General features: G+C 42.5%; 1 protein-coding gene across 1 annotated transcript; it reads right to left on the bottom strand.

The window, feature by feature from the left end:
- Positions 1 to 2,267: 2,267 nt before the first annotated feature.
- On the bottom strand, positions 2,268 to 2,705 carry LOC121547032 (transmembrane 9 superfamily member 4-like). Its single transcript, XM_041858129.1, has one exon. The coding sequence runs from the start codon at positions 2,703 to 2,705 to the stop codon at positions 2,268 to 2,270; it is 438 nt and encodes a 145-aa protein (XP_041714063.1).
- Positions 2,706 to 15,902: the final 13,197 nt, after the last annotated feature.

Below are 15,902 nucleotides of genomic sequence, written 5' to 3'. Positions count from 1 at the left end.
TCCTGATGAACTCAACTGCTAAACCTCTTTAGCAGCTAGTTCCATGGACACACTGACTTACATTTACATTTACATTTTAGTCATTTAGCAGACGCTCTTATCCAGAGCGACTTACAGTTAGTGAGTGCATACATTTTTTTTTGTTTTGTTTAGTTTTTTTTCCAATCCGATTTGGTCATTTGTAACTTGCTGTTGGAAAAACAAAATTGATTTGAGCATTAAAACGCCTGCAGTTTGAACAAGGCTTTACAGAGGGAAGAAAAACACTGATGCAATACTGACTGTGGAGGTGAATGTGTGAGAGGGACAGAGAATGACAGAAAGAGGCAAAGTGAGAAAGGTTAAAGGGAGAGTGGAGAAGTATGATTAATTCAGTGGTTCACTACATTACACGGAGTAATCCCTCCTCAGCGCCGGTCTCCTCCCTTTCTCTTCCAGTGCAGCTCTATCCCAACACCCTCAGCTGTGCAAGACCTCCACCAGACGGCCTGTCCACACGTAGGATTCTATGCTCTTGATCAAGGAAAAACTGGTGGGGTAATAATGTCGACCTAAAAGTTGCGTTCCTGAAAGGTCGGCTCTCAAACTTATAGACCCAGTTTCCTGGACCTAAATAAATTAAACCTATTCCTGGACTAAAATTACCTTTCAATGGCAATTCTCCATTGAGAATGTTTAATCCAGGACCAAGCTTAATCTGGGTCTGAGGAACTGGCCCATAGAATAAAGTAAATGTGAGTAAAATATGCCCATGATAGAACGGTCTTTAATGTTTTGAATCCCCTTCACCCCACTTTCTGTTGTGTAGGGCCAGTGTTTTAACATACAGGATCTTCAACATTTCAGTCTCCACAATCAGAGGAACTACAGCTACAAGACGATGTGAACCACTCGTGGAGAATTATAACTCTGGGTAACAGAGAGTAAACCCAGTGAACAATCAGCCCATTCAGACAATACAACAGGTTCATAAAGGTACTATATGTCAGCCTATCGACAATCTAAACCACATTGTCGACCTTATACAGCACTGACTTGGCTCGTTGTTTATGGGAAACAACTGTACTCCATTTAGATGCTCAATTACAGAATCTTGTTTCTAAGGCAATCCTAGAAGACATTGATGCTCTGGGATAACCGATAGATAACTTCTATTAGAATAGCAGTGTCTCACTGACACTAAACTCAAAACAAAACATTTAACATGACCTTTATGAAACCAAAGAGCAGTCTCATCCTTTTCCAAAAAATGCATAGTTCAGTGGGACCATGGAGCTCTTTACATTGCATTACTAGGCAATGTGCCCAACCATTTTAAACACGTTGTTTCTCCTAGGTAACGCCCAGAAATTATATAGGTGATTTGAAGATGAGGAATACTACTTTTCATCAACATTTACTTTCATTCCATAACATTTCCTATTTCAACCACCTTAAGCCAAATTGGCCTCCATAGCACATGTATTAATTCATTCATACATTCATGTAAATAGTATTTAAAGATAAAATTAATTTATGCTTCTACACATTGAAATTCAGTCGCTTTAAGATACATTTTAGACAATCTGTTGCTTCAATGTGAGAGACAAATTGAGATTATGATTTTAGTTGTGGCTGAAATCGTCACATCGGGAAACACTGCTGTAAAAATATCTGAATATTTTAATATCCTTGCCTGTTCCAATGTTAGATTTCCATTTCCCAGCATAATTTCTGAGCAAATAAAGAACAACTTATTAGCGCCATTACAAGTGTGACCTCCCAACCATCCTCTGATCATAAGTCTCTGGAATAAAGAAAATAAACTAACTTTACAGAGAGAGAGTGAAAGAAGTCAGACTAAAATATCTTACAGGGAACTGATTTTAAAACGATAAAGTGAAGTTCTGAACCAATGCAATTCTGTGTCCTCCTGGGCAACCCAGGCTTGCCCAACTCCAAAAGCAGACAGTAAAACATACAGAGACTGTTTCATTTGACATGCTTTGGCCCATGGTGTGTACACGGTGAAACACAGTAGGAAACATTGACTGTCCCAGAAGAAATCTTTCTGTGTCTCTGTGGACATCCAATAACGGAGGGAGAGAGATCGTTGAGTTTGCAGGCAGCGCCATGTTGCTGTTCTCGCTCCATGCCAATGGGGGGCACTGTTCCACAAACACCACCTCACGCTTCCCTGCTTCTATACACACAAGTCAGTGTTTGCCGGACTTAAAGTATACAATTTAACAAATGAAAAAGAATGTGGCAAAAAAAAATCAACAAACTCAGAAGGACAGGACCATGAGAGCTGTGTAACCAAAGTACAACAGGGAAGGGATAAACTTCACAATGTCCAGCTTGTTGACAAAGTTGAAAATGGCGTAAACAAGGACGTAGAAGGCTGAGCCCCCTGATACCAGGAAGGCCCTCCACCACCATCGGTAGTCCTCTGCACAGAGCTGGAAGTAGACCATGACGATACTAATCTGGGAGCATGACACCACCAGGATGATGAACACCAGGAAGAGGAAACCAAACAGGTAGTAGAACTGGTTCTCCCAGATGGCAATGAAGACTTCAATGGCCTTTGCCAAGCTCAGATTACTTTCAGTCAATAGACTCTTTTGTGCAGCTTCACTCCGCAACCCACATACAAGTTTGTCTCTAATGGTGTAATTTAGAACATCATTAAACTCACAGCGCTTTAACTCAGCAGCAAACATTGTCAGTGATTTTCCCTCTTCCTGATTTATTCTGTGGAACCTAAACCTTTCAGCAATAACTAGTGGTTTTGGTGAAAAGTGTCCTTTAAGTATTTCCACAATATCCCCATATTTTTTTTACATTTTAGTCATTTAGCAGACGCTCTTATCCAGAGCGACTTACAGTTAGTGAGTGCATACATTTTTCATACTGGCCCCCCATGGGAAACAAACCCACAACCCTGGCGTTGCAAGCACAATGCTCTACCAACTGAGCTACAGGAGGCCATATGTCTTATTACCTGATCAGTCTGGCTGCAGTAGGCTGCGTAGTAAATTAAATATCTTGAACCCCATTCCACAAACAAATATAGGCACAATTTTGTCCTCATCAATGTAATTCGCAAGAACAAAACATTCAAACCGTTCTGTATATGTGCTCCACTGCTCAATACTTTCATCAAACTGTCCAATTTTTCCAACAATTCCAGACATTTTGTCACTCACTTTAATATTGTGTTCAACCATGGCAATATCTTCATTCACTTCACTTGCTGATGTTTTATCCGTGCTTCTACATCTGCATTGCTTGCTGTTTGGGGTTTTAGGCTGGGTTTCTGTATAGCACTTTGTGACATCTGCTGATGTAAAAAGGGCTTTATAAATACAATTTGATCCTCAAGTTCCCTCATTTAGCAGTTTTTAATTCCGCAGTTCATCTTACATTTAAGTCATTTAGCAGACGCTCTTATCCAGAGCAACTTACAGTTAGTGATTGGGAATTGAACCCACAACCCTGGCGTTGCAAATGCCATGCTCTACCAACTGAGCTACACGGGAGTCTTCACAGTTGAATAACTGTCCTTTCCTTTATTCACTCTATATTCATCACTTTTGATTCACATTGTTTTCCCGCTCTGACGTCCGTCTCGAATCCTTTTCTGCCGTCCATGACGATAGAACCCCCATGATGCTCTGCCGCACAAGCCCAATACACCACACACTGAAACTACATACACACACACACACACACACACACACACACACACACACACACACACACACACACACACACACACTGGTGTTAGGCGTCAATGCACATGTATGGAAATCAGAGATATCAGTATCTCCCATATGGGGTTTCAAGTGAGGAGAAACATGCACAGTTGTGTCTGTTTCTGAAACCTCACCCCCGGATTTTATTCATGCAAAAAGTAATTTATATAACGTCCTCAGAGGTAGAGAGATGCTGTTTGAGAGATAGACTCAGGTGTTATATATATATTACTTACAGTAATGCAATAAAGTTCACTGTATGTTTGGTGTGTATTTTAGAAAATGTTTAGATTCTGCAGTTGTATCTGGTGATTGTTTTCAAACAGAACTACTTGGTTTGTCTGTATTCCATGATATTTTTTAACAAAGCAAGAAGAAGAAATTGAATATCTAAGTTGCCATGGTGATGTACAGTACAGTGGAATAAAAGGCCTGGTTGCCGTGGGGACGGAAGTATATTGAGTTAAAAGCTCCCTAATAATAAACCATAAACACAAGGCAGACCTCTGGGACAGACAGACAGACAGACAGACAGACAAAATACAGTACTTTCAACCTGTTCTTTCCATAGACTTCCATGGCATACAGTGGCAATACCCATAGTTACCCATACAGTTACAGTGTGTAAGTGCAGTAGGCAGCTGTGGCGCTGAATCCACCCTGTGGCCTGTGAAATGGATGCTCTCCAGAACAGATAGTGGGAGACACGGAGCCTTGAGCGTTATGTAATCCACTGTAGCTGGAGCTGTAGAGGGGCGTGCTGCCAAACAGCCACACTGGAGCAGAGCAGAACGGTGCAGAGCATAGGAACCAGGCAAATCCCTAACAAAGCAGCCCTAGCTCTGCATCGTTCTCTCTTCTCTCGCCATGCATAAACTACTCACTGAACAATAGGTCTCCCAGCTGTCTGGGACCCACTGGGAGCAAAAGGATGGATACACACTCTCTAACACTCAGTCACACACATACACACACTGAAACTACATACACACATAGGTATGCACGGAAAGTAGACACAAACGTCCGCACGCACACACACACACACTTTTGTTTTACTATCCTTGTGGGGACCAAACAATTGCTTCCCATTCAAAATCCTATTTTCCCTAACCCCTAACCCTTAACTTAACCTTAGCTCTAACCTTAACCCCTAACCCTAACCCTAATTCTAACCCTAATTGTAACCCTAACCCTAACCCTAACCCAGAAACCTTAAATACCTTTTTTTCTTGTGGGGACCAGCGAAATGTCCCCACTTGTCAGAATGTTTGAAAATGGTATGTACAGTAGTACATTATGTATATTAGGATGAGCTACAGTGCATTCGTTTTTACATTTTACATTTACATTTACATTTACATTTTAGTCATTTAGCAGACGCTCTTATCCAGAGCGACTTACAGTTAGTGAGTGCATACATGATTTATTTTTTCAGACCCCTTCACTTTTTCCACTTTTCTTTACGTTACAGGCTTATTCTAAAAAGGATTACGTTTTTCTTTTTACCCTCATCAATCTACTCAAAATACCCCATAATGACAAAGCAAGAATAGGTTTTTAGAAATGTGTGCAAAATTATAAATTTAAAAAATCTACTGAAATATAACATTTACATAAGTATTCAGACCCTTTACTCAGTACATTGTTGAAGCACCTTTGGCAGCGATTACAGCCTCGAGTCTTATTGGGTATGACGCTACAAGCTTGGCACACCTGTATTTGGGGAATTTCTCCCATTCTTCTCTGCAGATCCTCTCAAGCTCTGTCAGGTTGGATGGGGAGCGTCGCTGCACAGCTATGTTCAGGTCTCTCCAGAGATGTTCGATCGGGTTCAAGTCCGGGCTCTGGCTGGGCCACTCAAGGACTATCAGAGACTTGTCCCGAAGCCACTCCTGCATTGTCTTGGCTTTGTGCTTAGGGTCGTTGTTCTGTTGGAAGGTGAACCTTTGCCCCAGCCTGAGGTCCTGAGTGCTCTGTAGCAGGTTTTCATCAAGGATCTCTCTGTACTTTGCTCCGTTCATCTTCCCCTCGATCCTGACTAGTCTCCCAGTCCCTGCCGCTGAAAAACATCCCCACAGCATGATGCTGCCACCACCATGCTTCACTGTAGGGATGGTATTGGCCAGGTGATGAGCGGTGCCTGGTTTCCTCCAGACGTGACACTTGGTATTCATGCCAAAGTGTTCAATCTTGGTTTCATCAGACCAGAGAATCTTGTTTCTCATGGTCTGAGTCCTTTAGGTGCCTTTTGACAAACTCCAAGCGGGCTGTCATGTGCCTTTTACTGAGGAGTGGCTTCCGTCTGGCCACTCTACCAAAAAGGCTTGATTGGTGGAGTGCTGCAGAGATGGTTGTCCTTCTGGAAGGTTCTCCCATCTCCACAGAGGAACTCTGGAGCTCTGTCAGAGTGACCATCAGGTTCTTGATCACCTCCCTGACCAAGGGCCTTCTCCCCTGATTGCTCAGTTTGGCCGGGCGGCCAGCTCTAGGAATAGTCTTGGTGGTTCCAAACTTCTTCCATTTAAGAATGATGAAGGCCACACTGTGTTCTTGGGGACCTTCAATGCTGCAGAAATGTTTTGGTACCCTTCCCCAGATCTGTGCCTCGACACAATCCTGTCTCGGAGCGCTACGAACAATTCCTTCGACCTCATGGCGTGGTTTTTGGTCTGACATGCACTGTCAACTGTGGGATCTTATATAGACAGGTGTATGCCTTTCCAAATCACGTCCAATCAATTGAATTTACCACAGGTTGTAGAAACATCAAGGATGATCATTGGAAACAGGATGTACCTGAGCTCAATTTTTACTCTCGTAGCAAAGGGTCTGAATACTTATATAAATAAGGTAAAAACCTGTTTCGCTTTGTCATTATGGGGTATTATGTGTAGATTGATGAGGATTTTTAGTTATTTTATCCATTTTAGAATAAGGCTGTAATGTAACAAAATGTGGAAAAAGTGAAGGGGTCTGAATACTTTCCGAAAGCACTGTATGTCGAGAATACACTATATACATACACAGTATGTAAACAACAGTATATAAACAGAATATGAGGTGACCAGCGTTCAATGACACTATCTATATACATGGGGCATTAGTCCCAAGTTTCTCCAATAATTAGTTATCTCCAATGATGTGAGAAGCACAGCCACAGTCACACTGGTGATATTATGAGGCTAAGTGAAAGCTCGGTCACATAGGTCACACACAGACACACTCTCAAGCAAGCGTGTGCGCACAGACACAGACACACACACACACCACACACACAATCCAGTACATGGAAAAGCTTCTTTGGATGTGTGAAAACTGTATCACAACTTAAGAACATTCTAATCTGCCATTGCCCACCTTTTTGCTTCACAGTCTATTTTACACCTAACAATCTCCCCTCTTTCTCCCTCTCTCTCTCCCATCCCCTCTGTGCAGTGGTGTCCTTGCTCTGTTTCTCTGCCTCTGCTGGGGCAGGGATGAGTTGTCTCTCTGAGCTCTGGGGTCTGGTGTCTGGCAGCACAAAGGAGTCTGATTACACTCAGCCAGTCAAGGTGCTTTGTGGGTGGGCAATGTCAACGTCTGGGACTTTCCCCAGCTGCTTCTATTACCTCCTTACTTCATCCACATTTTCTAACCTAACCGTCTGTCAGATAGACAGACTGACAACCAGTGTTGGGGAAGATACTCTGAAAATATAGTTTACCAAGCTACAGTACTAATTACTTCACACCTAAAGAAGTTAAGCTACACTAAATCTACCCTTAAGAAAAATATAGTTTACTTAACTAAAGTTGTTCACTACATCCAAACAACTTTGTGATGAATTCTCATATCTAAATCTGAAATGTCATAGACTACAAATTGCAAGAACAGATCACTCTGAAGTTAGACATTAACAGAATGTGTAATTTACCCATTAAACACAAACAGTGTTTCAAGTGAAAATTATGCCGACAATGAAAGGAAATGATTACCTACTTCATCCACATTTTATTTTATTTTGACAAAAACAGTAGTTACTGTAGTTAGCTATACCTCTACATGGCAAAACAGTAATTAACTACTCAAAACACTACCAAGATTTGAATTTAGTTCAACTACCACCAAGCTACTGCAAAATATAGTTAAATTGCTAGTTGAACTACATGTACAGTGAGGGAAAAAAGTATTTGATCCCCTGCTGATTTTGTACGTTTGCCCACTGACAAAGAAATGATCAGTCTATAATTTTAATGGTAGGTTTATTTGAACAGTGAGAGACAGAATAACAACAACAAAATCCAGAAAAACACATATCAAAAATGTCAAAAATCTATTTCCATTTTAATGAGAGAATAAGTATTTGACCCCCTCTCAATCAGAAAGATTTCTGGCTCCCAGGTGTCTTTTATACAGGTAACGAGCTGAGATTAGGAGCACACTCTTAAAGGGAGTGCTCCTAATCTCAGTTTGTTACCTGTATAAAAGACACCTGTCCACAGAAGCAATCAATCAATCAGATTCCAAACTCTCCACCATGGCCAAGACCAAAGAGCTCTCCAAGGATGTCAGGGACAAGATTGTAGACCTACACAAGGCTGGAATGGGCTACAAGACCATCGCCAAGCAGCTTGGTGAGAAGGTGACAACAGTTGGTGCGATTATTCGCAAATGGAAGAAACACAAAAGCACTGTCAATCTCCCTCGGCCTGGGGCTCCATGCAAGATCTCACCTCGTGGAGTTGCAATGATCATGAGAACGGTGAGGAATCAGCCCAGAACTACACGGGAGGATCTTGTCAATGATCTCAAGGCAGCTGGGACCATAGTCACCAAGAAAACAATTGGTAACACACTACGCCGTGAAGGACTGCAATCCTGCAGCGCCCGCAAGGTCCCCCTGCTCAAGAAAGCACATATACAGGGTCATCTGAAGTTTGCCAATGAACATCTGAATGATTCAGAGGAGAACTGAGTGAAAGTGTTGTGGTCAGATGAGACCAAAATCGAGCTCTTTGGCATCAACTCAATTCACCGTGTTTGGAGGAGGAGGAATGCTGCCTATGACCCCAAGAACACCATTCCCACCGTCAAACATGGAGGTGGAAACATTATGCTTTGGGGGTGTTTTTCTGCTAAGAGGACAGGACAACTTCACCGCATCAAAGGGACGATGGACGGGGCCATGTACCGTCAAATCTTGGGTGAGAACCTCCTTCCCTCAGCCAGGGCATTGAAAATGGGTCGTGGATGGGTGTTCCAGCATGACAATGACCCAAAACACACGGCCAAGGCAACAAAGGAGTGGCTCAAGAAGAAGCACATATAGGTCCTGGAGTGGCCTAGCCAGTCTCCAGACCTTAATCCCATACAAAATCTGTGGAGGGAGCTGAAGGTTCGAAACCTTAATGACTTGGAGAAGATCTGCAAAGAGTAGTGGGACAAAATCCCTCCTGAGATGTGTGCAAACCTGGTGGCCAACTACAAGAAACGTCTGACCTCTGTGATTGCCAACAAGGGTTTTGCCACCAAGTACTAAGTCATGTTTTGCAGAGGGGTCAAATACTTATTTCCCTCATTAAAATGCAAATTAATTTATAACATTTTTGACATGCGTTTTTCTGGATTTTTTTTGTTGTTATTCTGTCTCTCCCTGTTCAAATAAACCTACCATTAAAAATTATAGACTGATCATGTCTTTGTCAGTGGGCAAACGTACAAAATCAGCAGGGGATCAAATACTTTTTTCCCTCACTGTAGTTCACTACTCCTCAACACTGCTGACAACTGCAGTCCTTGAGAAGGGTAGCTGGAGGGGTGAGTGTGTGGTGGGGGGAGGGGGTGGTGGGTCTACGATATGCCAACATATGCAATATGTATCCTTCCCAAGCCATTTTACCGAATAACCATTCTACATCATTTGCATAATTTGTATATTCCTCCAATGTTTTGTGTTCCTTTTCAAACACAGAGCAGTGAGGTTTAGAAATGTTCCTGTGAATCTGCATTGCTATGAGCAGGCCTGAGATGGTGTGATGTTGCAGGAAATACAAATAGCAGCACTTATGAGTGCTGATGTACTGAAAGGCAATTAAAGACACAAACACAGACACACACACACACAAGCACACACGCACACACAAACACATAGACACACACAAAGTGAGGGAAGCCTAGTATGAGTGAGGACAGAACATACTACGGGTGAGAAGTCTAACAGGTAGACGTGTTAGACTTCCATTCGGCCATCAGATTTGCCACCAATGCTCCTTATAGGACACATCACTGCACTTTATACTCCTCTGGAAACTGGTCATCTCTGTATACCCGTCGCAAGACCCACTGGTTGATGCTTATTTATAAAACCATCTTAGGCCTCACTCCCCCCTATCTGAGATACCTACTGCAGTCCTCATCCTCCACATACAACACCTGTTCTGCCAGTCACATTTGGTTAAAGGTCCCCAAAGCCCACACATCCCTTGGTCGCTCTTCTTTTCAGTTCGCTGCAGCTAGCGACTGGAAGGAGCTGCAAAAAACACTCAAACTGGACAGTTTTATCTCCATCTCTTCATTCAAAGACTCAATCATGGACACTCTTACTGACAGTTGTGGCTGCTTCGCGTGATGTATTGTTGCCTCTACCTTCTTTCCCTTTGTGCTGTTGTCTGTGCCCAATAATGTTTGTACCATGTTGTGCTGCTGCCATGTTGTGTTGCTACCATGTTGTTGTCATGTTGTGTTGCTACCATGCTGTGTTATCATGCGTTGCTGCCATGCTGTGTTGTTGTCGTAGGTCTCTCTTGTCGTGATGTGAGTTTTGTCCTATATTTTTTATTTTTAATCCCAGCTCCCGTCCCTGCAGGAGGCCTTTTGCCTTTTGGTAGGCCGTCATTGTAAATAAGATTTTTTTCTTAACTGACTTGCCTAGTTAAATAAAGGTGAAATAAAAATAAAAAATAAAAATAAATACTGTACGGTGGAATAATCCAAAGGCAACCTGCAGAGAAATGTATACAGTCTCCACAAACCCAAACTTGTCAAATCATGTGTGTGAATATACCTGTCGATTAACCTGTTGATTGCATACTTTACATTCAGTGGCATATTTAGAGGGTGTGTCACACCCTGGCTCTGGGGACTCTTAGATGTTGAGCCAGGGTGTGGATTTTCTATGTTTAGTTTTCTGTGGTTTTTGTTCTAGATCGTTTATTTCTATGTTGGCCAGGGTGGTTCCCAATCAGAGGCAGCTGTAGCTCGTTGTCTCTGATTGGGGACCATACTTAGGCAGCCTGTTTTCACTAGTCATTTGTGGGATCTTGTTCCGTTTGGTTTGGTGTGTATAACCTAGGACTTCACGTATCGTTTGGTTTGTTGTTTTGTTTCGTGTGCCGTACGGTAAATAAAATGTACGCTTATCACGCTGCGCCTTTGGTCCGCTTCATCTGTCAGCGATCGTGACAGAAGATCCCACCAAAGGAGGACCAAGCAGCGTGTCCAGGAACGGACAGCCTGGACTTGGGAGGAGATCCTGGACGGGAAGGGATCCTGGACTTGGGAAGAGATCCAGGCCGGAATGGATCGCCGTCCTTGGGAGGAGACTGTGGAGGCGCACTACAGAGAGGAGCAGCGGCAACGCAGAGGGTACCGGCCGAGGAGGAAGCCCGAGAGACAGCCCCAAGAAAAAAAAAATTTGGGGGGCTAAAAGGGTGGTTGGCGGAGCCTAGAGTTAGAGCAGAGCCAACTCCCCGTACTCAGGCTAGGAAGCGTGAGACTGGGCAGGCTCCGTGTTATGTGGAGCCACGTACTGTGCCGCGAGTCCGGCCTGTTCCTGTCCCTCGCACCAAGCCAGTGGTGCGCGTCGCCAGCCCGGTCCGGCCTGTTCCTGTCCCTCGCACCAAGTCAGTGGTGCGTGTCGTCAGCCCGGTCCGGCCCGTTCCTGCTCCCAGCACCAAGCCAGTGGTGCACCGGCCTGTTCCTACTCCCCGCACCAAGCCAGAGTCTTCCTGTAACGATCGTGACAGGGTGAGGACTAACTTCAGGGTGAAAACAAGGTGGAGTGATAACAGAAGTTTTTCTGAGAGTTAGCACAGCAACATAGTGGGGAAAAAAAGTATTTAGTCAGCCACCAATTGTGCAAGTTCTCCCACTTAAAAAGATGAGAGAGGCCTGTAATTTTCATCATAGGTACACGTCAACTATGACAGACAAAATGAGAAAAGAAATCCAGAAAATCACATTGTAGAATTTTTAATGAATTTATTTGCAAATTATGGTGGAAAATAAGTATTTGGTCAATAACAAAAGTTTCTCAATACTTTGTTATATACCCTTTGTTGGCAATGACACAGGTCAAACGTTTTCTGTAAGTCTTCACAAGGTTTTCACACACTGTTGCTGGTATTTTGGCCCATTCCTCCATGCAGATCTCCTCTAGAGCAGTGATGTTTTGGGGCTGTCGCTGGGCAACACGGACTTTCAACTCCCTCCAAAGATTTTCTATGGGGTTGAGATCTGGAGACTGGCTAGGCCACTCCAGGACCTTGAAATGCTTCTTACGAAGCCACTCCTTCGTTGCCTGGACGGTGTGTTTGGGATCATTGTCATGCTGAAAGACCCTGCCACGTTCCATCTTCAATGCCCTTGCTGATGGAAGGAGGTTTTCACTCAAAATCTCACGATACATGGCCCCATTCTTTCCTTTACACGGATCAGTCGTCCTGGTCCCTTTGCAGAAAAACAGCCCCAAAGCATGATGTTTCCACCCCCATGCTTCACAGTAGGTATGGTGTTCTTTGGATGCAACTCAGCATTCTTTGTCCTCCAAACACGACGAGTTGAGTTTTTACCAAAAAGTTCTATTTTGGTTTCATCTGACCATATGACATTCTCCCAATCCTCTTCTGGATCATCCAAATGCACTCTAGCAAACTTCAGACGGGCCTGGACATGTACTGGCTTAAGCAGGGGGACACGTCTGGCACTGCAGGATTTGAGTCCCTGGCGGCGTAGTGTGTTACTGATGGTAGGCTTTGTTACTTTGGTCCCAGCTCTCTGCAGGTCATTCACTAGGTCCCCCCGTGTGGTTCTGGGATTTTTGCTCACCGTTCTTGTGATCATTTTGACCCCACGGGGTGAGATCTTGCGTGGAGCCCCAGATAGAGGGAGATTATCAGTGGTCTTGTATGTCTTCCATTTCCTAATAATTGTTCCCAGTAACTTCCTTCCTCTGACACCGCCTGGTATAGATTCAGTCTTCTAGATTCAGTCTTCCCAGCCTGGTGCAGGTCTACAATTTTGTTTCTGGTGTCCTTTGACAGCTCTTTGGTCTTGGCCATAGTGGAGTTTGGAGTGTGACTGTTTGAGGTTGTGGACAGGTGTCTTTTATTCTGATAACAAGTTCAAACAGGTGCCATTAATACAGGTAACGAGTGGAGGACAGAGGAGCCTCTTAAAGAAGAAGTTACAGGTCTGTGAGAGCCAGAAATCTTGCTTGTTTGTAGGTGACCAAATACTTATTTTCCACCATAATTTGCAAATAAATTCATTAAAAATCCTGCAATGTGATTTTCTGGAAAAAATAATCTCAATTTGTCTGTCATAGTTGACGTGTACCTATGATGAAAATTACAGGCCTCTCTCATCTTTTTAAGTGGGAGAACTTGCACAATTGGTGGCTGACTAAATACTTTTTTTCCCCCACTGTATGGCATGGAATATAAACTCAGCTTGACTTAAACGCCATATTTGGGATATGAACACATCTGACAAAGTTTGATTTTGGGGTTAACTATCACTAGGGTTGCAAAGGGAGGGTATATTACTGGAACCTTTTTAAGTTTACCAGTAAACTACCAGAATTTTGGTAGCTTTCAATTTTTATTTTTGAATTTTATGAGATGACATCTAGTTGCCTTTTGGGGTACTTCAGATTATCACAGGCGTCTGTTATCAAATAAAACGTTATTTGTCACATGAGCCGAATACAACAGGTGTAGACCTTACAGTGAAATGCTTACTTACAAGCCCTTAACCAACAATGCAGTTTTAAGAAAGAATAACAAACAAAAAACACACAACAAAATACAATATAAAATAATACGAAATAAAAGTAACAAATAATTAAAAGCAGCTGTAAAAATAACAATAGCGAGGCTATATACAGAGGGTATTGGTACCAAGTCAATGTGCGGGGGCACCGGTTAGTCGAGGTAATTGGGGTAATATGTACATGTAGGTAGAGTTATTAAAGTGACTATGCATAGATAATAAACAGAGAGTAGCAGCAGCGTAAAAGAGGGGTGGAGGGGCAATGCAAATAGTCTGGGTAGCCATTTTATTAGATGTTCAGGAGTCTTATGGCTTGGGGGTAGAAGCAGTTTAGAAGCGTCTTGGACCTAGACTTGGTGCTTCGGTACCGCTTGCCGTGCGGTAGCAGAGAGAACAGTCTATGACTAAGGTGGCTGAAGTCTTTGACAATTTTTAGGGCCTTCCTCTGACACCGCCTGGTATAGAGGTCCTGGATGGCAGGAAGCTTGGCCCCAGTGATGTACTGGGCCGTACGCACTACCCTCTGTAGTGCCTTGCGGTCGGAGGCCGAGCAGTTGCCATACCAGGTAGTGATGCAACCAGTCAGGATGCTCTCGATGGTGCAGCTGTAGAACCTTTTGAGGATCTGCGGACCCATGCCAAATCTTTTCAGTCTCCTTAGGGGGAATAGGTTTTGTCGTGCCCTCTTCACGACTGTCTTGGTGTGCTTGGACCATGTCGTTTGTTGGTTATGTGGACACCAAGGAACTTGAAGCTCTCAACCTGCTCCACTACAGCCCTGTCGATGAGAATGGGAGCGTGCTCGGTCCTCTTCTTTATCCTGTAGCCCACAATCATCTCCTTTTTTTCAGATTTAATATTGCAGATAGATTGTAACTTCCATCAATGTAATTGTCTGCATCACTTCCAATCCCCCCCATATGTTTTTTTTCTCACAAATATATATATATATAATATACATATACATATACACATACATACATATAAATACACATACATACATATATATACAAATATTTCCCTTTCTTACTTTCCAACCCCACCACCCCTTCCCTAATTGGAGTAAACTAGTGAACAACAATGCTTAGGCCTCTACTTCCAGCTTATACATACTATATACATTTTATGGACACGGTCAATTTTACAATAATTATATTTTGTTTGTTTTTACTCCTGAACTTCCTCTACCCTCAACCTGTCTGATCATTTTCATGATGTCCATCCGGTTTGCTTCTATATGCCATATCTTTCTAACTGTGCTCTTTCACAAAAGCTCTCAACCTATAACCTATATATTTATTATGGACACAGTATGCTTTACATTAGTTATCTTGTTGTTATTAGTTGTTGTTAGTTGTTATTAGTCCCATCCTTCAACTCCATTCAACACCACCCATTTATCTCTTAACACCATCCATATTGGATTTCTATTTGCCATATATTTTTCAACTGTACTGTGATGTTTTACAAAAGTTATTTATCACAAATTTCTTTGACCAATTATGTTCTTTAATGCAGGGCCAACAGACAAGTTCCTTACTTTTTCCCACTTCCACTTTCCTCTTCCATTTATGCGGTAATGCTGCAATTATTTCGTTGTAATTTTGGGTAGAGCAGACATTTCCATATGTTTTTGATGGCTACATGTGCAACATAACTCCACCAGTCCTACCTATGATATCATTTACGAAGATTATACCTTTGTTTTTGTTTCTATCAAAAAATATTGTTTTTTTTATCAATTAGTATATTTGATTTTAACCACAATATTTGTTGCATTATTTGTTCTGTAGTTTCTGGAGGATTAAATTGAAATTGCAACCAACTTTCTATGGCTTGTTTTAGCAGTAGTGATATTTGGGAGATTATTTCCTTTTCAAATAACTAAAAGTGAGAGGTTGTAATCTGAATAAAGGGGGAAAGGACATAAGCAAATAGGTCAACTGGGATAATACTAAAGAGTTAATCAGGGTGATTTTTCCACAAATTGACAGGTATTTACCTTTCCATGGTAACAAGATCTTATCTATTTTTGCTAACTTTCTATTAAAATGTATTGGAGTGAGATCATTTATTTAATTTGGGATATGTATTCCCGAGTACATCCACATCACCATCAGACCATTTTATTGG

Source organism: Coregonus clupeaformis, chromosome 31 (assembly GCF_020615455.1).
Source record: "Coregonus clupeaformis isolate EN_2021a chromosome 31, ASM2061545v1, whole genome shotgun sequence".
NCBI lineage: Eukaryota > Metazoa > Chordata > Actinopteri > Salmoniformes > Salmonidae > Coregonus > Coregonus clupeaformis.
This window is presented reverse-complemented; position numbering and strand designations above follow the sequence as displayed.